The following is a 20895-nucleotide window of genomic DNA, read 5'->3' on the forward strand; positions in this document are numbered from 1 at the left end:
AAGGAGGGGAAAAAGCCGCGAACGTCGTAAAACGCCGGGCTGGGCTGCTTTCCGGCGGGCGCTGAGGGACCGCTTTCCGGCGGCGCCGGGCGAGTTGCGGGAGTAGAGTCTGAGGCTCGCGTGTCGACTTCCTCGTGCCGGAGTCGATGTCCAAGGAATCCCAGCCCAAAGTGGGAGTGGGCCTGTGGGGGGCCTCCGCCAGTGGCCGGGCCGCGCCAAGCAGTTGCCACCTCCTCCCACTTCCCCGCTGAGGCGTCGCGCGGCCGGGCAGCGGATCCAGGCCTCAGCCGGCGCCCAGGGCCTCCGGGGCCATCCCGGGCTCAGCATGCCCGGGGTGAAGCTGACCACTCAGGCCTACTGCAAGATGGTGCTTCATGGAGCCAAGTACCCGCACTGCGCCGTCAATGGACTGCTGGTGGCTGAGAAGCAGAAGCCGCGCAAGGAGCACCTGCCTCTGGGCGGCCCGGGCGCCCACCACACGCTCTTCGTGGACTGTATTCCCTTGTTCCATGGCACCCTGGCCCTCGCCCCCATGCTGGAGGTGGCCCTCACCCTGGTAAGCGTGGGAACGGCTCCTGGCCGCCCCTCGGAGATGGCCACGCAGTCCCTGCCGGAGGCTGACAGGCGTCCGGCGGGGCCTGGAACCCGCCCTCTGAGGTCGCCGTGACGGTGAAGGCGGGGACCCGCGAGCGCGCGGAGATCGTTGCCCGGCGCTTAGGAACTGCCCGCGGATGGCAGCTTGTAGTAGCGGTGGCCCGAGGATCATCCTCACCGTCGTGGGTGTTCTTAAAGGCGCTGTAGGCAACGAGTGATCCATGAATTTCCTCAAAACAGTAGCCTTTCTAGAAACACGCTGTCGTTAACTGGGTGATGGTTCGAAGGCGTTGCCGTTTGGGATTTGGAGTCGCGGGGAGGGTTGAAGCCTTGACACCCGCACGCTGGAGTTGGGTTCGAGCGCACCTCCACCGAGCCGGCTCCCCATCCGACGTGGGGTACACACGCTGTGGCTCTTTTGATGTTGGGACTCCGCAATCCCACAGCCGAGACACGTTAGAGAGGTGGCAAGAGGTGGCGTTGGCATCACGGGCACTGCGCCCCTTGAGCGCGTGTGAGCAATGTTAAGGTGAACTTATCTCTCCCCGTTTGTGACTTATCTAGCATGCTGCCCCGGTTTTAAGGGCTCAAGAAGTGGGAGCAGTGGTACCTTCTATCCACCACACTTTTATGTGTCTTCTTACGATGACTGCTTTATTGAAGCTCAGTGGGGAAGACCTTGGGTTACGTGTAAACTGCGTGGTAACTGAATTATAGGCAGTAGTTTTTGCGGTATCGTGATCAATAAGGGGGAAAAGACCAGCTATAAATTCCTGTGAGTTGTTCAAACCTTGCAGCGGTTCTCAACCTGTGGGTCGCGACCCCTTTGGCGGTCGAACGACCCTTTCACAGGGGTCGCCTAAGGCCATCCTGTATATCAGATATTTACATTACAATTCATAACAGTAGCAACATGACAGTTATGAAGTAGCAACGAAAATAATTTTATGGTTGGGTCACAACATGAGGAACTGTATTTAAAGGGCCAGAAGGTTGAGAACCACTGCTAGAGAGAGAGAAACTAGCCTCAGACCTGCCTCAGTACCTGAGCTGAATGAAATACTGTGTATTTTTCTTTTACGTATAATAAACTATGACTAAAAACATTTAATTTTTGCAAAAAGTAGAAGGCATAGGTAGAAATCCTATCTCTATACATCCCACCAAGTAAAATAAGTCCATTTCACAATTTGCCTGATTATGGCACCCATGTAAATTGGTAAGCAGGAAGTACCTTTGGGCAAATGGTCCCGGCGCATGCTCACTGGGCACACCTTTGAGTGCCTGTTAAACTGAGTCATTGTGTGAATTTCTTCATATCATCTCTAAGCAGGAGGTAGATAAGAAGTAGATGGTATTTATAAAAGCAACCATTTTAGCTTCTGAAGAAATGTACTGTTAATACCAAAACATCACTGGGGTATATACGTGTATATATTTTAATACAAGTCTTTTCAACAAGCTGTCTTAATTATTCTGTTATCAAGGGAATCGCAGGCTGCTTGGATGTGTAGTGTATTCACTTGCAGAGAATTAGATTTACCAATTGCATTAATGTAGGATTACTTATTTCTCCAACAGTACCAGGCCTGTGATGGAGGGATTACAGCTGTATATGAAGCACAGTACCTGCTTAGCAGTTGAATTTGTGCCAAGCAGACAAGTACAATGCTGAAGAATAAGTGTCATGTGGGGTTAAGAAGAAGGTGGTGAGGGGTCCAAGAGAAAAGTCAGCTAACCGAGGCTTACAGAGTTAGGAAAGGCAGGCTGCCCAAAGAAAGAGACATGCAAGTAGTGGCCCAGTGGGCCAGCCATAGTAACCCAGGGAGTAGAGGGAGAACATTCAAGGCAGAGGAACCAGCATGTGCAAAAGGGGCCAAGGGTAAAGAGGTGAGCAGTGGACAGATATCATTGTAGAGGACCTTGCAGATCACACAAAAGAGTTTGGGCACCATCATGAGGACAGGGAATGCACTGGAGGTGGGTTGCGTGGTCAGACTTTTAGAGTGATGGTTCTAGCCTATAGCAAAGAGAATGTTGGGGCCCTAGCTGGTTTGGCTCAGTGGATAGAGCGTCTGCCTGTGGACTGGAGGGTCCCAGGTTCTGTTCCAGTCAGGGGCACATGACCGGGTTGCGGGCTCAATTCCCAGTAGGGGTCGTGCAGGAGGCAGTTGATCAATGATTCTCTCTCATCATTGATGTTTCTATCTCTCCCTCCCTCTCTGAAATCAATAAAAATATATTTTTAAAAAAGAGAGAGAATGTTGGAGACAAGAGTACATACAAGACTAGATGCAGAGAGGTGGCCTAAACTGAGTGTAGTGTGAATGCAGAGAAGGATCAGGGGGAGCCAGGAGGGAAAATCCACAAGACTTGGTGACTAATCCAATGTGGACATAGAGAAAAGGAAGCAAGGGGGAATCCTCAGTTTCTGAGTTAGGCATTGAGAGGACAGTGGTGCCTTTCATTGAGGGAACATGAAGACAACCTAGTGTTAAAGTTGAATGCGTCTGGAGCTCAGAAGATGGATGGGCTGGAGACATAGATTTGGGACCAATAGCTTCTCAATGACTTTTGAAGCTATAAGAACAGGTCATGTTGGCCAGGACTGTGTGTAGAATGAGGAGAGCTATGAACAGAAGCCTAAGGAACTATAGCTTTTGCAGGGTGGATGGAAGAACAGGAGTCACAGGGTAATTGAGTAGCCAGAGGGGTAGGAGGAAAAGGAGTATTGCTTTAAATCCATATACAGTCCTGTCAGAAATACATAGATAAAGACAGACTTGAACTTCACTGGGAATTAGCAATAAAAATATTCCTAATGCTCATTCTTAAGTAACCTTTACAGAGTTAAAGAGTTACGTTCCTATAACAAGATATGAGTGCAACACTTGAGAGAATGAAATCTGCATACTAACTATAAACAACTGCATTTGAGTCACCATTGCATGAATTTCCCCATGGAGTAGGGCTGCTTCCCAAACCACTTACCTGGTCGGAAAGATGCCCAGAGGAGATCTTGACTCTTAAGATGGGCCCACTGTTAAGAGGGAAAGAAGTCCTGTTCTAACCTTTCTCACCCTGTGTCATTACACTCTGCACTCCAGACTCTCAGCACTTCCCCCTTCATTGTTTGAGTCTCCCATCCTGCAAACTTAAGTCCAAACTAGATTCTCTGAAACCACTTTTCAAAAGTAAAAACAAACATCCGAAGTTCTGTACTTACCAAGCAGTGGTGGTTTATGCTGGCTTTTCTTACTTACATTGACAAAAACTTTGAATCGTAGCCTCAGTATTTGACAAATATGAAAAAGATGCCAATCAAGTACAAATTAAATAACTTTCAGGGTAAAGTTATAAAGGAAAATTTTGCCTTCTGAGTCCATCCAAAAATTCTGTATTTCACTTAAGGTATTTAAATTTATATCATTTAGCTTTTGACTTAGCAACTTTGTAACCTAAAGGCAATGAAAGATCTCAGTGCAAGGAGCCATAGTTTATTAGTGTATCGGCTGATACACTGATGGAATTTTAATAAAGCACCTAAGTCCATAAAACTGTATAAATGAGGCCTTATTCTCAGGGTTGTTGTTTTTTTCTATTTAGAAAATTTCATATTGTAATTATTTTTTATAATTGGGAAATGCTGACTTGATATATAGCCCATCATAGGGCAACATCAGATTCTTTTGAAAGGCTTTTCATTATAATTTTCCATTTTAAAAAAATCCTTGCATTTCTGGGTGCTTTTTATTTTTTTATTTTTATGCCTGTTACCTTATTTATCTTTATAACCCTTTGATGTAGGTAGTGACAGAATTATGTCTAAGAGCAAAAACCCATAAAATGTTAGTAGGAAAATTAGCATAGACCTGCTATTTCTCTAAGCCCTCTTTGTCCTTTTCCCTCAGATTTCCTAGTACAGTGGAGCAGCCTTTGATTACATTCTGCTCAGATGACTTTCCTATTTGCCAATTGGCCTGGATTCTTTCTGTTTCTTCCATGTGTGCCTTCTCTGGGCTCATTTGCTGGAGCTGCTGTCCTCTAGCCCTTTCCTAAGCCCCCTGTTTCCTTCTGCCCCTTGTTTATTTCCAGAACATGCATGTGCTAGCCTGGGAGAGGGAGATGTTTACTCTGGGTCTTCCTTTCAGTTCTTCCCCCTGACTTCTCCCTCTGTCCCATCCCATTTACCTCCAACCCTCTTCTTTTATGGAGCCAGCTACTTTCTATTCCATAGAAAACTCAGCATCCCACTTAAGAAAGAGCTTTTCTTCTCAAGGAAACGAACAACCCCTCTAAGTTTAGCTTCCAAGGCCTGCTTGTTGCCACAACCAGCCTCAACTTGTAAGTGGCAAGCCCTCCTCAGAGTGGCTCTCTTTATCAGTTCGCTTTCTTGCCTACATTATGTCTGTTTTATAGTCATGAGAGGTGAGTGATAGTGCTTTGAAAATTGTAACGTGCCTCACATATGCAAATATTAGCAAGTTTGCTGAGCGAAGCTACTTTGTACTATATCTAATTGGGAATGAATGGGTTGAACCCAGTGCCTTTAATTCTAGTGTCTGGACTGGAATAAGCCAAAAATTGCATTGAATAGAGAGGGTATCAGGCTTATGCCAAGGCTGAAGTGTCCTTCTTTCTCTCTGAAAAATAAAAGAAACTGCATGAATAAATACAGAATTGGGACTCTTCTATTCAGAGTCAGTTTTACTAAGTTGACATCAGGTTTCAGGGTGTTATATAAACTTTGATTTTCATTTTGATTATTCACGAAATGCATGACAGAAGTAGGGAATCATAGCAGCAAGGCAAGGAAAAAGGAAACAGAACAGGTTCACTGAGATCAGAGGGCAAACTGCTTCTCAGCTCTTTTACCTTACCCTGCCCCACTTGGGAGGAAGCAAGTTGCCTTTACTGAGCAAGTTACTGCTTAAATCTACTAGGATTTTTATTAATGAGCCATTATGTTGGGCTTACTGCAAGATTCTGGAGGCCCTCCCTGCCCCATCCCCACCACAACCCCTGCCCACACTGTTCATCTTCCACACACTGACCTCTACTTCACTCTCACCTAATATCCGGTACTATTTTTAAGACTATCAAAGAAAACTCTTCCCTTCTTATTAAAACCTGTTACCAGGATAGAGTGGCTCAAGTGGTTGAGAATAATCTTGGGCACCAAAAGGTTACGGGTTTGATTCCTGGTCAGGGCACATATCTGGGTTGCAGGTTTAGTCTCTAGTCGGGGCACTTATGGAAGGCAACTAGTTGATGTTTCTTCTTTCTTTCTTTCTTTCTTTCTTTCTTTCTTTCTTTCTTTCTTTCTCTCTCTCTCTCTCTCTCTCTCACCCTCACCCTCACCCTCACCCCTTTCCCCCTCCCTCCCCCCCCTCCCCCTCACCCTTTTCCCCCTCCCTCCCCCCCCTCCCTTCTTTCCTCTCCCTAAGCATGTCCACAGGTGAGGATTTTTAAAAAGGGGGAAAAAAACTTGTTTGCCCTTCTCTCTGGGCTCTGGTGGCGGACGGAAGGCCTTAGTCCTGCATTTCTCACTTTGTGTTCTCCATTCCGCAATTGGTGGCCAGTTCTGTCTATATCTGGACAGCTGCATACAGTTAACTTGGTTATTCTTGTTTAAATCATTTAAAAGTTTCTAAAACCAAGCAGAGCTTTGTGACCTGGTTCATTTTTTAGGATAGCCTATTCAGAGAGTTCTACTAGAAGTTCAAGGTCATGACATTATTTTTATGCTGGAATTTGACTAGGCCCTTTAAGTTTTTTATACAGGAATTTGCCCTTGTCAGCTAAAGTGTAAGTCAAGGTGTGCAATGTGTTTGCTGAGGAGTCCTGTACCCTTGCCTTCAACCCAGGAAAGGGATCTAATAGCAGCTTAGACTGCTCATTAAAAACTGCTGCTGGGGATGGTCAGGACATCACCAGTAGCAAATAATTATCTTATCCTTATATTAAAAGTAGCTGGTGTGACTCAGTGGATTGAGCGTCATCCCATGCACCAAGAGGTCACTGGTTCGATTCCTGGTCAGGGCACATGCCTGGGTTGCGAGTAGGGGCCATGTAGGACGCAGCCAATCAATGTTTCTCTCCCATCAATGTATCTATCTCTCTTTTCTTCTCTCTTCCTCTCTCTAAAATCACTTTCAAAATATATATATTTTTTAAAAGTAGCTGTGATCAGCCCAAAAATATCCCCCCAAAATGTCCACATCCTAATCCCTAGAACCCATGAATATGTTACTTGTCAGATGAAGATTATGGGTTTTGAGACGGGGAGATTATCCTGGATTATCTGATGGATCCAGTGTAAAGGTTCTTAAAAGCAAAAATTCACTCAAAGATGTGATGACAGAAATAGAGGTCACAGTGATGCAGCCACTAGCTAAGGAATGTGGATGTCCTTGAGATGATAGAAAAGGATAGCATTCTCCTGTAGAGCCTGCAGAAAGAATCAGTTCTGCTGACCCATTGAAGACTTCTGACCTATAAAATAATAAGTATGTGCTGTGTTAATCCTCTAAGCTTGTGTAACTTGTTACAAGGACAATAGGAAACTAGGACAGTAGCCAAACTTGGGACACATCACTAGTTCTTACTTGGGATATAAGGACAAACCCATACCAGAGGGCAGGGAGAGGGACACCAAAGTGGGCAGAGATAAAGATCACTTTGAGTGAGGTGAGGACACACTCAAGAGGGTGGTCTTTGATTAGAAACAAAGGCTGGGAAGGCTACATTAAAGGGGTAACTAATGGGTCTGAGTGCAGGGAAGGGGGTCAGATACCACATTTTAAAGCTGGACTATACCCTTTGGTGCTACATAGAGGGTGTGTGTGTGTGTGTGTGTGTGTGTGTGTGTTAATGAAAGACATTACTGCTATGAGCAGCAATGGAAAGTTTCTAGAAGTCATTCTTTTAAGGGGTGAAAGAACAAAATACTGTATAGGTAATTTTGGAGTCATTTGCAGCAAAGTTACAGTGAAAGAGCCATTATAAATATTTTGGAGACACGGCCCTAATCTTTTGGGCGGATGGCCATAATATCTAATTGGTTCAATAAGCCTTGGTTTTGACCCAATATGGTAATTCATGAGCTCTTAGGAGGCCAGAATTATTCTAATCCTGTGAGCCAGGGAACCTTGAACTGTAACCGTCTTGTAATGTCTGCTTTTAGTCATAAAGAAGACTGAGGTCCAAACCAGAATTCAAGAAAAAGAGCCATAGGACTATATTAAATAAAAAAATGAAAAAGAAAAACATTTTAACCAGTTAATTCGCTGTGAAAAATGCGAGGATCAATTTTTGTTCTTCTTCTGCAGACTGAGAATAGAATTTATTGCAGTGTATTATTAAAATTCCATTATGGCAAAACAGGATGACCTTTTGTTTTTAATAATAGCATTAGACCTGCAGGAAGCTAAATCTGATGAGAGAAGAGTGGCATTAAAAACAGACAAAATAACTTTCAAAGTCAGCCACCATGCTCCCATTTAAAAGCATGCCACATGGAATTGAGTGTATGTGCGCACCCGCACGGGGGCATTCCTGCCTGCATCTGCCCACCTGTGCATGTGTACCTGTTTACCCCACATTCCAGTATGAAGGGTTTTTCATGGTATGTTGCTAGGAATACTGAAGTATAGTACAAAAAGGCTTGGTTTCAAAAGAGACTTAGATGCCCTACCAGGTTACGCAAACTTAAAACCTCTGAGCTTTAGATTGCTTATCTGTGAACGATTGATTTAAATGACCTTAAGTATTTTTCACGCCCGGAATGCCTCAGTTCTTTACATTGTAAGAGAAGGTGAGTAAAGATGGTATCCTCTACCCCTTCTCCCCACAGCACTGCACCTGTTTAATATGTCTCAACACTGGGGCCTTCCGAAGGGACTTGGTGGAAAGGTCATTCCTCATGTCTAGCCCCACCCCTTCTGGTCATTACAGGGAAGACATCTATGGGAAGACATACCACCTCAATGAGAGTGAGGGGCCCATGCTCTTCTGTGCTCTCTCTGGCCTGTGGAAAGCAGGTTGGAATGACCTTTTTCCTATGAACACCCATTTCATTTATTGTAGCCCTTCTGGGGAGAAGGATACAGGTTTATATGGTGTCTTGTCTCAGCATTTGGAAGGGCGAGGTCTCCTGTGTTTATTAAGACTTGATACTTAAGGGATAATTATTTATCTTTTCTTCCCAATTTTTGTTCCTCTTTCAGATTGATTCATGGTGCAAAGATAATAGCTATGTGATTGCTGGTTATTATCAAGCTAATGAACGAGTAAAGGATGCCAGGTATGTTCATGCAAAAATTCTCTGTGGTCTGAAAGAATGATCATGTGACAGACAAAGACATCTCTGATGTGCTTTTTGATCTTCTTCTATAGGCTCGAGATGCGAAATCTGTGAGAACAAAACCCCTCCCTGCTCTCTGTGCTTGTTTATAGTGTCTGAGGGGAACTGTGGAGTGGATCATTCTAAACAACAGAAAGTCTAAACATTTATATTAACTTTGGGTTTCTGTTTTGTATCTTCTTTATTTTGCTTGAAGAAAATTCATGCAATGAAAGCAATGGTCACGGACCTCCAATCGCTGTCCCCACTCAGCTCTGCCTTGCTTCCCATTCCCAAACTAGGAATGATGTAGGACAGAGTATTAGGAAAGAATACCACTCTCTTTTGGGATGAATAAAACAACTTTTAAACTTGGTGCTCTAAAGGTCTGATACTATGATGAAAATATGGCGTGTGCTGCTTCCTTCGTTTTGGCTCCTAGGAGCAAAATGGAGAACTCTGCTTTATTTTTGCCTCAGTATCAGTCACAACAGAGAAACAGATGACACACTAAAATTAGGATAATTTAAGGAGGACTTAATAAGCAGATTATTTCCAAAGGTGTGAGAGGTATGTAAGAAACCTCACAAGAGAATAGTGCAGTAACCGAAAGCTGGTGACAAAAGCCAATACCATTCCTGGGCCTGATAGGACAGGGAGGAAAGTTGAGTACAAAAGTCCACTTCAGGAAGGGATTAAGATGTACAAATTTCCAGTTATAAAAACAGTCACAGGGATGTAAAGTACAGCATAGGGGATGTAAGTCCACACTATTAGAATAAGTACTAGAAGCCCAGCGCACAAATTGTGCACGGGTGGGGTCCTAGGCCTGGTGATTGGGGCCGTCCAGGGGGAGGGACCATGGGAGGTTGGCAGGCTGTGGGAGCACACTGACCACCAGGAGGCAGCTCCTATGTTGAGCATCTGCCCCCTGGTGGTCAGTACGTGTCATAGCAACCAGTCGTTCAGTTGCTTAGGCTTTTATATATATAGACTAGAGGCCCAGTGCACGAAATTCATGCACAGAGGTGGGGGGGGGTCCCTCAGCTCAGCCTGCACCCGTTTCAATCCAGGATCCCTCTCACAATCCAGGACCTAACCGCTCACCTGCCTGCCTGCCTGATTGCCCCCGCTGCTGGCCTGGTTGCCCCTAACTGCTGTCCCCTGCCAGCCTGATCACCCCTAATCGCCTCTGCCTCAGCCCCCGCCACGGTGCTTTGTCTGGAAGGACATCTGGAAGGATGTCCGGAAGATGTCCAATCTAATTAGCATATTATCTTTTTATTAGTATAGTAGATGTGTGGTGTCAGCTGAGTACTTGACATATGGGTTGATCACTTCATAAGTTATATAAATGCCCAATCACAATGTTGTACACCTGAATCTAATATAATATTATATGTCAGCTAGAGGCCCGGTGCACAAATTTGTTCACCGGTGGGGTCCCTTGGCCTGGCCTGCACCCTCTTGCAATCCGGGACCCCTCAGGATGTCGGAGAGCCAGTTTTGGCCCAATCCAGACAGGAGGAAGCCCAATCCTGTGCGTTGAGCGTCTGTTCCCTGGTGGTCAGTGCATGTCATAGTGACCGGTCAACTGGTCATTCGGTCGGTCGTTCACTTAGGCTTTTATATATAGAGATGGTAATAGAAAAAAAATTTAAGAAAAAAGAAGTCTGCTTGGCCGGTGTTTCCCAGTGGTTAGAGCGTCAGCCTGCACACCAAAGGGTCTCAGGTTCATTCCCAATCAAGGGCACGTACCTGGGTTGCAGGTTCCACCCCCAGCCCTGGTTGGAAGACAACAAATCAGTGTGTCTCACATCAATGTCTGTCTCTCTCTCTCTCTCTCTCTCTCTCTCTCTCTCTCTCCATCCCCTGCCTCCCCCCCCCGCCCCCTACTTACTTGCTCCCTTCCTCCACTCACTAAAAATCAATGGAAAAAATATCCTTACTGAGGATTAACAAAAAAAGAGGTCACCGATTTTCAATTCCCAATCAGGGCACATGCCTGGGTCGTGGGCTTGATCCTCCATAGGGGGTTACAGGAGGCAGCCGATCAATGTTTTTCTCTCACATCAATGTTTCTAATATATCCTCCCTTCCGCTCTCTCTAAAATTAATAAATCACATATATTTTTTTTAAAAAAGGAAGGAAGGCCCTAACCGGTTTGGCTCGGTGGATAGAGCGTCAGCCTGCAGACTGAAAGGTCCCAGGTTCGATTCAGGTCAAGGGCATGTACCTTGGTTGCGGGCACATCCCCAGTAGGAGGTGTGCAGGAGGCAGCTGATCAATGTTCCTAGCTCTCTATCCCTCTCTCTTCCTCTCTGTAAAAAATCAATAAAGTATATTTTTTTTAAAAAAGGGGGAAGGAAGGAAGATAAAAGTAGTCATCCTCAAGAAGAGCAATGCCCTTTGGTTGAAGGACATGGCCAGCAGCCGGCCTGAGGTGTCCTCACCAGAGGAAGCCCAAAGGAGTCATGCCCTGACACACACACACCGCCCCCCTGAGTTCTTCCAGCCAGTAGCCTGGCCACAGGGGAAGCCAGGAGCACAGTACATAATGGGAGGCACTGACACACTGTCCTCACAGTGGCTGCCTCCAATGTCCAGGCAGTTAGGAGATGCAATGAAGGACCTTAAACCTAAACTCCTCCTGGAATTATGTCCACTTGACCAGGACAGGCGAGAGGTTGGACTCAATAGCATTTTTGGAAATAATAAAATAAGCTGGTGACCAAATATTGCTATCACTGATGAGATACAAATGCACTTCGGGGACTTAAACCCTCTTAACCTTGGAGGACTGAGTCCAGTAGGGATTCTGAGGGAGTCAGAGTAACAAGGGAAACTCTAGGCTCAAAACAACTATTGAAGCCTCCCCTGGGATGACAGCACATAGGCACTCTCTGAGCCCAAGAGCACCACTCATTCTCCTCAGTTGCATCTCTTACTAACTTCCCTCCTTCTAGGACCTCTTCTCCATTTCATTCTATCCACCTTCCATGTATTGATGACTCAGTGCATTCCCATATCTGATCTAAAGCCTATTCATGGGGCCATGTCAGGCTTGGTCTTTGACTTGGCACAGAGTGCCTGCCCTGAGCAGCCAAGCTCTGATGAGCAAAGCTAAAGACTCTGCCCTTGCCTGCAGGTTGCTGAGTTGAATATGAAAGATATTGCCAACAGGACTAACACGAAACAATAGGCCAGTTGCCATGAGGGTGGTGCAGAGGGCTGTAACAGCCAGAGCAGGGAGAAGTTGAATCTGTTGATATGACCAGAGAAGCCCACAGGAAAGGGAGTCATTTGAACTGGGCGTGCAAAAGTGGACAGCATCTTGTCAAGTAGGGACCATGAGGGGACAGCATTCCAAGAGGGGACAACATGATGAAGACACCAGCTGGAAAAGGGGGCAGGGACATGGGGTGCACACACAGAGGAAATGGTAGCAAGGAAGTCTGGAAAGGTAGGGTGAGGCCATACTCAGAGCTTTAAGATATTTTGAACTTTATTATATAAGGAGTAGAGAGCTGTCCTTGGAAGGAGGGTTTTCCTGAACCAAGCAGTTCTTTCCCACAGCTATTCTTTTATATATATTTTTATTGATTTCAGAGAGGAAGGGAGAGAGAGAAACACCAATGATGAGAGAGAGCCATTAATTGGCTGCCTCCTGCACGCCTCTCACTGGGGATTAAGCCCACAACCGCATGTGCCCTTGATCGGAATCGAACTTGGGACCCTTCAGTCCGCAGGCCGGTGCTCTATCCACAGAGCCAAACCGGCTAGGGCAACCCACAGCTATTCTTGAAGAAAGGAGAGGAGACTAGGCAAGAGGTAAGGGCACTTGGCTTGTCAGGTGATTGTAGATGCCTCCCCTGCCTTTATTCCCCACGCCTACCCCCAAATCCATGCCACAGGGTCTCATCCACATGCCTCCTTTGGCTCATGGCCTCTCCATCTTCCTGCCTCTATTCAGACCTCAGACCTTATTTTTTTAGCACAACCCAGTAATATCTTAGGCACCATTTTCATGCTGTTTTATACCTGGTTCCTTCACCTGCTCTGTGCTCAGGAGGTTTTGCATTCCCCCATTGATGTTGATATTTAAGTACCTACTAACCAGCCATTTCTCAGATCCATAGAGAAAATTGAACATTAGTAGGGGGAGGGAGTGCAGAAGTGTGCCCAGTAACTCTTTAGTTCTTTCTGATGAGTCTGCTCTGCTTCAGGATTTCATCCCTCCCTCCCACATGCTGGTATTGTGTTAGGAGTTAACCTGGAGTCCCAAACTCTGTTCCCAACCTGAGGCTTTACTGGCACTGTCCTATGTAATCCTCACAAGGATGCTCAGGTGAAGAAACTCCAGCCAGAGATGGTCCCTGCACAAAGGCCACATGCTTGGAAGCTTAGGAGCTGAAATATACCAACTTCCTTCTTCAGCACTATTTGCATCTACCTGAAAATCTTTCCTTCTCTCTTCAGCCAGACCTAGATAAAAATATGCTCTTCTTTTAGAAATGTCAGCTGATTAACTGTCTCTCAGAATAAGCTTTGGAGCCAGGGGATGTGGATTCAAATTCTAGGTGACTTACTGATTCACCTCCTTGACCTTGGTGGTCCTATCCGTAAACGGAGCTAAAAGCTTGTACCTCAGTGAGTGGTTGTAAGGATAGTGAAGGAACAAGCAGCATTTTAGTTTTGTGCTTCGTTCAAAGTAGGAGCTGGCACTATTATTAGCCCTATGATTACTTTTATCAAAAAAGGATCATTCAGTATTTTATTATTAAAAAAAGGAAATGTAAGATGTTTGTAACTGTTTAGTCATTTCCTAAACTTGAGGTTTTTCCATCGTCTCATTATATCATGTCATAATTACTGGTGTTTTGTTTCAAAATCAACATTTCATGTATAAATTTCAGTACTGGGCACTGTGCCCTGGCCTAAGGTAGATACTCAGTAAAAAGCTTTTAGACACAAAATGTAAGATTTCAGTTAGGAGTAAATGCCTAGCTCTGTGCTAGTTGGGAAGGGGCTTAAAAGTGGTCCCAGTCTCCAGGGTCCCTGCAGTTTGATGTGGCAGCTGATTCTTCACAGGAACAGTAGTTGATATGACCTGGTTAAAACTTCTTTCAAAAGAATAAATTTTAAATTTGAGTTCTTGGGCATCTAAAATGGTAGTTCTTATTTTTAATGACTGTTTCTTGATTCTCGTTCCCAATAAAAATCACCAACTACACAATAATCATAAATGTTAGGATAATAGTTTTATTAGTTTCTTCATGGCACATGCTTACAAGTCCCTAGAGCCGTGGTCGGCACACTGTGGCTCGCAAGCCACATGCGGCTTTTTGCCCCTTGAGTGTAGCTCTTTCACAAAATACCACGTGCGGGCGCGCATACAGTCCGATTGAAACTTCGCGGCCCATGTGCAGAAGTCGGTTTTTGGCCTGGGCGAGTTTATTTTGAAGAAGTACTGTTGATATTTGGCTCTGTTGACTAATGAGTTTGCCGACCACTGCCTAGAGGATCATGCACTTAGCACATGCCAACTTCTTTTCCCTTTGCACGTGAGGTGTGAGTCGGGACCGTTAATGATGCAGAGCAGTCAGGGCATCTCTTCCCATGTGAGCTGTGGGAACTTGGCCCTTGTGTACAGTGAGGCACTGCCTTTACTTTGGGAGCTTTCTGTGCTGCCCTGAGAGACAAGAATCTCTAGGCTCCTTTCTCAATGTTGTTTTTTTATTTTTTTTGTGGTTTTTTTATTTTCATTTTTCTTAACATAATGCAAACTTATAATCAGCATATCACTATAAATTCCCAGTTTTGAAAGTGAAAATAGGTTAAGATATTATAAAACACAATTCTGCTTTTTTCAGTTTAATCACAAGGTAAGGATTGTAATTGTATAGTGTGTATTGTTTTTTTTTTTAATCCTCACCAGAGGATTTTTTTTTTCATTGATTTTTAGAGAGTGGAAGGGAGAAAGGGGGAGAGGGAGAGAGAAAGAGACAGAGAGAGAGAAAAAAAGCATCAATGTGAGAGAGACACATCGATTGGATGTCTCCAGCACGCACCCCGACCAGGGCTGGGGATCGAACCTGCAACCCAGGTACCTGTCCTTAACCAGGAATCAAACCCAAGACCCTTCGGGTGTGGGAGTTCCTCCAACTATTGAGCAACAATGGCCAGGGCATATAGTGTGGTTTTTTGTTTTTTTTTAAATATATTTTATTGATTTTTTACAGAGAGGAAGGGAGAGAGATAGAGAGTTAGAAACATCGATGAGAGAGAAACATCGATCAGCTGCCTCCTGCACATCTCCTACTGGGGATGTGCCCGCAACCAAGGTACATGCCCTTGACCGGAATCGAACCTGGGACTCTTCAGTCCGCAGGCTGACGCTCTATCCACTGAGCCAAACCGGTTTCGGCATAGTGTGTTTTTTTAAATAAATTAAAAATAATTAATGTATTTTTATGTTCATTAAAATTCAGGATGTCCCAAAAATATATATACGCTTTTAATAATTATTAATTCCAATGGGTTAAATCGTAAAAGAAAGGGACATCAGTTGAGCTATCAGCTGTTAAGTGTATATACATTTTAGGGGAACACTCTGTATATAGCTCAGTATCTGTTCAAAAAGCTGAGATTCTTATTGTGTGGAGAAAATAAGATGCAAAAAAAGACAGCTGCACACCAAGAATTACGTGTCAAAGCCTTTAGAAGTAACCAGTGTTTAGAAACAGGACAAATAGATCTCATATGGGGCAACTTGGCAAGCCCTCCCAGCAAGGATGGCATTTTCTAGGCATTAAAGATGGGAAAGAATTAAGCAAAGATTGGTATCAGAGGGCATTCCAAACGGACCAGTATGGGTGAGGGAGGTGATACATAGACAGTTTTACTGAATATGTAAATAAATAAGTCATTTACTGAAATTAAAGACACACAGAGCTTTGTTCCTTGGGTAGGAACGGTAGCTAGGTCCATGGTGAGAAAGGCCTGGATTTGCCAGGCTGAAAAAGGTAGGCTTTTATCTTACAAGCGGAGGTGGGGAGCATGGAAGTTTCATTTTAGGAAAATTGATCTAAAGAGCGTTTTCAGAATGTATCAGATAAGAAGAGCCTAGAAATTTAGACCAGTTAGGAAGCAATTTTAAAAACCCATGGCTAGCTCTGGCCGGTTTGGCTCAGTGGATAGAGCGCTGGCCTGTGGACTGAAGGGTCCCGGGTTCGATTCCAGTCAAGGGCACATGCCCGGGGTTCGGGCTCTATCCCCAGTAGGGGGCGTGCAGGAGGCAGCCAATCAATAATTCTCTCTCATCGATGTTTCTCTCCCTTTCCCTCTCTGAAATCAATAAAAATATTTTTTTAAAAAAAACAAAAACATGGCTAGATACCCTGAACAAAATGGATGATGGAGAATGAAGGAGACAGAGGCAAGGAAAAAATCTATAGTGCCTGTTGAGTGAGTGAAGAAAGGTGGGAAAGATAACCTCAATCAAAGAAATTAGAAAAAGTCCAGCCCCACTAGAAGGCTTTGGAAGTGTGGCAATTGTTTGGTAGGTTTCAAGGGTGCTGGCCCGCAGAGGTAAAGAAGTAGAACCACAATGCACAGTTGTATGAGAAAATGGAGCAAGAGGGACAAGATCATCAACTTACCAAAGTAGCTTAAGAAATATGGTCGAGCCCTGGGTGGTGTGCTCAATGGTTAGGGTGTTCGCCCATGCACTGAAGGGTCGCAGGTTCCACTCCCAATCAAGGGCACGTACCTGGGTTGCAGGTTTGATCTTCAGGCGTCACATCCATGTTTCTCTCTCTCTCTCGAAAAATCCTTCCCTCCCCACCTCCCACTCTCTCTAAAAATCAATGGGAAAAAATATCCTCTGGTGAGAATTAACAAAAAAATTTAAAAATAGAAATGTGGTTGAAAGGGAGGAGAGAGTTTAGACAGTGGCTAGAGGGAACCAGTTAAATATTTTTTTATCCTAAATAGGAAAAGACTTATTCAGATTTGACAGCAGAGCTGTCAGATTTAACAAAGAGAACATATGTAAATTTTTTTAATATGTTTTTATTGATTTTAGAGAGCGGGGAAAGGAGAGGGATAGAGAGATAGGAACATCCATGAGAGAAACATCAATCAGCTGCCTCCTACACGCCCCCTACCAGAGATAGTGCCCACAATTGACCGGGAATTGAACCGGTGACCTCTTGGCTTATGGGTTGATGCTCAACCACTGAGCCACCCTAGCTGAGCAACAGAGAGAATATAAATAAGACCCGGAGGAGGAGGTCAGAATGGATAGGCCCATGGGTGGGAAGAGGCCTCTTCCTAAAATAGGATAGAAAAATAACTTTGTGTATGGGGGTAGCCAAGGATGATGTGGAGCCAATCTGTAATTCGTTTTATTGACTGAAGGTAGAAAGTTGTCATTTATCAAGGTCGGGATGGGACAGGGCCCTAGCCAGCAATTCAAAGGTGACGAGCATGGTGAAGATTTGGAATGGCTTGGGAATTTTAGAGATTTTCTTTAAAAGAAAAGGCAAGCAACTCAATTGCCAGCAGCTAAGAGGTGGACAGAGTCACTTTGGGAGCTTGCAGATGGAAAAGGTGGGCCCAGGAAGCTTCCAGCCTGGAGCTTGACGCTAGCCTGGAGCGTTGAGCAGCAGTTCATCTAAGTGCCTTGGGTAGCGCTCTCCCCTGGGTTCCAGGGAGCCTTTCTGCTTAGAAGATGCCTTCTCAGGATCCCCTTCACAAGGGCTTCCTGGTGGGATGAGACAGAACCTGCTTTGCTCTGGGCTCCCTTTGCCCTCACAGCATTCTGTGTCCTCGGCACAAGTCATTGCAGCTAGACCACTGGTCTTTTATCATTGCTTGTTAACTATGCTGTAGGTATACAGTGTTGAGTTGCATTAACTAGAATGTGGTAAACTCACTGGTTCTTCTTTTGCAGTCCAAACCAGGTTGCAGAGAAGGTGGCCTCCAGAATTGCCGAGGGCTTCAGCGATACAGCTCTCATCATGGTAAGTCACTTCATTGCCTGTTGTGTTTTCTATTTACAGGATGGCTACTGAGCATTTCCTTACTAACCTAGAGCTTTGCTGGATAAGCAGTCTTTCTTTCTGCAGATACTTCAGACCATTGCCACCTTTTTTGCAATCACAGCACACAAGCCTCCAGAAGTGGGGAGTCATTTCTCAAAGTGGGACCCCCATGCTGGCAGTATCAGCACCAGCTGGGAAACTTGTTAGAAATGCAGATTCGTGGGGCCCAGCAGTCTGTTTTAATATGCTTCCAGTTGATTCTGATGCACCCTCAAGTGTGAGAACCATTCAATTAGAATACCCAGCATAGCCTCTAGGGAAAGAAGAAGGAAGGAAGGAGTCAGATAGGTAGCTAACAGAGCCTTTTTAAATAATCTCAATTTAGATCATTCTAACAGGGAGGGAAGAATAAATGTTTAAAAGCTCTACTTTTGTGAGAAAACAATGAAATGGTATTTATCCTGAATAGCACACAATTTACCTTAGGCCACACTATGGTACGGTTCCACACATCACATTTGCAGTGTTTGCACATTGTAAGGCAGGATTTCTGATTGTGGGCCACGAGGAGGTGCTAAGGACTTCCAGAAAGGTGCTGGTCCTTGACTTTTTGTTAGCTCTGTTACAACTGTCCTTTGTCTTGTGTGCAGGTAGACAACACTAAGTTTACGATGGACTGCGTGGTACCTACGATCCATGTGTACGAACACCATGAAAACAAATGGCGGTGCAGAGACCCACACTAGTGAGTGCTGTGTCCTCAGGGTGAACTATGTCAGAGTATGCTGGGGCCTGTTCCAGCTACCCAGATCCACCGAAAAGTGGGTCCCAACCTCCGTGTTTTTTTCAGTTAGCTTATTCTCCAGAGGAGCGCCCAGCCCTCATACAGAAATCGTGTGTGTTCCTCGGCTCCTGGAGGACTGAGGCCAATAAGGCTGCAGAGCAGTAGAGAGAATCTGAGTGTTACTCAGGGTATTCCCACCCCAAACCTCAGGACACCTCCCCATAAACCAAACCCTCTTTGCAGACATGTGGTTTGGTTTACTGGTAATCACTCAGAAAGCATCAGTCATCCACCACCAGCTTTGTCAGCATGTCATTTGGAGGGTGTCTCATTTTAACCACATTTTATATTGTTGCTATGTACAGTTACATGTTTGCTAGTACTCATTATTGTCTTCTTTATACCACTCTGTGTATGGCTTTTTGTTTACTCTATTGAAAAGCCAGATTTTTTTTTCATTAAGAGATTGATTTCTCCTGTTTCACCTCGTAGTGATTACTGTGAAGATTGGCCAGAGGCCCAGAGGATCTCAGCGTCACTCCTGGATAGCCGGTCCTATGAAACGCTCGTCGATTTCGACAACCACCTGGACGACATTCGGAATGACTGGACAAATCCAGAGATCAATAAAGCTGTTCTGCACCTGTGTTAGGGAGGGATTTCAATGACTAGTCTCTAGGTATTTCCACTAGGCTGAAGAAAAAAAGCTATTTTTAAATGTAAATAAAATATCTCATTGCCTGTGTGGAAAGCTGACAGTTTTCAGAAGTGGCGTGTGCCTTGAAAGAGGGCAGAATGTTTCATCAGTCGTCTTTTTAATGTAGAATCTCTAGAAGAGGTACGGACTGTCCAATCTGACCATCCCTGTGGAGTTCTTCCCAGTTGTACGTTGCCATAATCCTCCCAATCAAAGCTGTTTCTGCTTGTCCAAGATTGTTCCTATTAAACAGTTTTAACTAACCTTTTATAATCTGGAGAGGATACTTTTTAAGACTATGGACTATCTTTTTTTAAAAAAAGCCCATATCTTATACCTGTATGGGAGTGTTTGTGAGTTTTTGTCCAGTTTGAGTCAATGTCATCCAGTCCTGGGACTGGGCGGCTGCCCAGCCGGTGCCTGAGAACCTATGTGTTGGTGTTCTGTGTCGGGAGGCTACAGCTGTGAACAGCACTGCCCCACATGATGTGGAGCTAATGTAGCTGCAACTCTACACAGTGGGAATAAAGCCACTGTTGCCTGAGAAACCTTCATCACTAAGGATAAAAACAAACATGTTGGTAATGGGAGCACAGTGTAATGCTTCTCAATCAACCAGAAAGCTTGTAACCTGTGGAATCAAGAAAGGGAAAATGGAACAGTACTAAGATTATTTTTAAAAGGCAAGAAACAGTCCTAACTCTAACTAACTTGCATGATTTTCTAAATGATTCTAATTTATGTCTTAAAAATAATTATTTCTTTTGTATTCAAAGTAACAGGAGCAAAACGAAACCTAGATTCCCCAAGTTTTACAGAGCTTGTCTGTAATGTGCATACATAGAAGTTATTGTGGTTAAACTTCCAATCATAGGAAGTTGATGGGGAAATTTGACGGTACTGTTGCATTTTTTTATATGAACTGCCAGAATCCCTCTGCACGGATTTGTGCACCAATGGGGTCCCTCAGCCTGGCCTGCACCCTCTCGCAATCCGGTACTCCTCAGGGGATGTCGTACCTCTGGTTTTGGCCTGATCCCCACCCATCCAGGCCTGGCCTGTGGGAATCGGGCCAAAACCTGCAGTCCGACATGCCCCGAGGGATGTAGTAGGGTGCGAAGCAGCGGCTGGGAAGGAGCCTGAGCCCGGGCCGAGCACCCTGACACTCCTATTGCACCTGCCGCCACCTCCGCCCGTCAGTCAGCTGAGTGGCACTCCCACTGTGGGAGTGTGCTGACCACCAGGGGTCAGCTCCTCCAGTGAGCATCTGCCTCCTGGTGGTCAATGCTTGTCATAGCGACCAATCTTTCAGTTGCTTAGGCTTTTATGTATATAGATTGTGCAGAGTTCAGAGAATCCTATCTTTCCTACTGTCTTTTTCTTTGACTACATGAAGGAAATTTGTAACAATTGGCATGGTCTATTGAA

General features: G+C 44.9%; 1 protein-coding gene across 1 annotated transcript; it reads left to right on the forward strand.

Annotated features, from left to right (window-relative positions):
• Positions 1-63: 63 nt before the first annotated feature.
• On the forward strand, positions 64-19740 carry EMC8 (ER membrane protein complex subunit 8). The gene is made up of 5 exons (XM_070398649.1): positions 64-556; positions 8823-8899; positions 17896-17965; positions 18637-18731; positions 19263-19740. Exons 1-5 carry the CDS (start codon positions 326-328, stop codon positions 19420-19422), a joined length of 633 nt encoding a protein of 210 aa, XP_070254750.1. The 5' UTR covers positions 64-325; the 3' UTR covers positions 19423-19740.
• The last annotated feature ends 1155 nt before the right edge of the window (positions 19741-20895 follow it).

Source organism: Myotis yumanensis, unplaced genomic scaffold (genome assembly GCF_028538775.1).
Source record: "Myotis yumanensis isolate MYYU_CA2020_CCGP unplaced genomic scaffold, mMyoYum1.0.hap1 SCAF_18, whole genome shotgun sequence".
Lineage (NCBI taxonomy): Eukaryota > Metazoa > Chordata > Mammalia > Chiroptera > Vespertilionidae > Myotis > Myotis yumanensis.

What these genes read in the sequence shown, in the direction of transcription:
- EMC8 (XM_070398649.1), top strand. Translation starts at nt 326, where the DNA reads ATGCCCGGGGTGAAGCTGACCACTCAGGCCTACTGCAAGATGGTGCTT. An exon ending in TGGAGGTGGCCCTCACCCTG is followed by an intron (nt 557 to 8,822) that starts GTAAGCGTGGGA and finishes TTCCTCTTTCAG; the next exon opens with ATTGATTCATGGTGCAAAGA. An exon ending in GAACGAGTAAAGGATGCCAG is followed by an intron (nt 8,900 to 17,895) that starts GTATGTTCATGC and finishes CTTCTTTTGCAG; the next exon opens with TCCAAACCAGGTTGCAGAGA.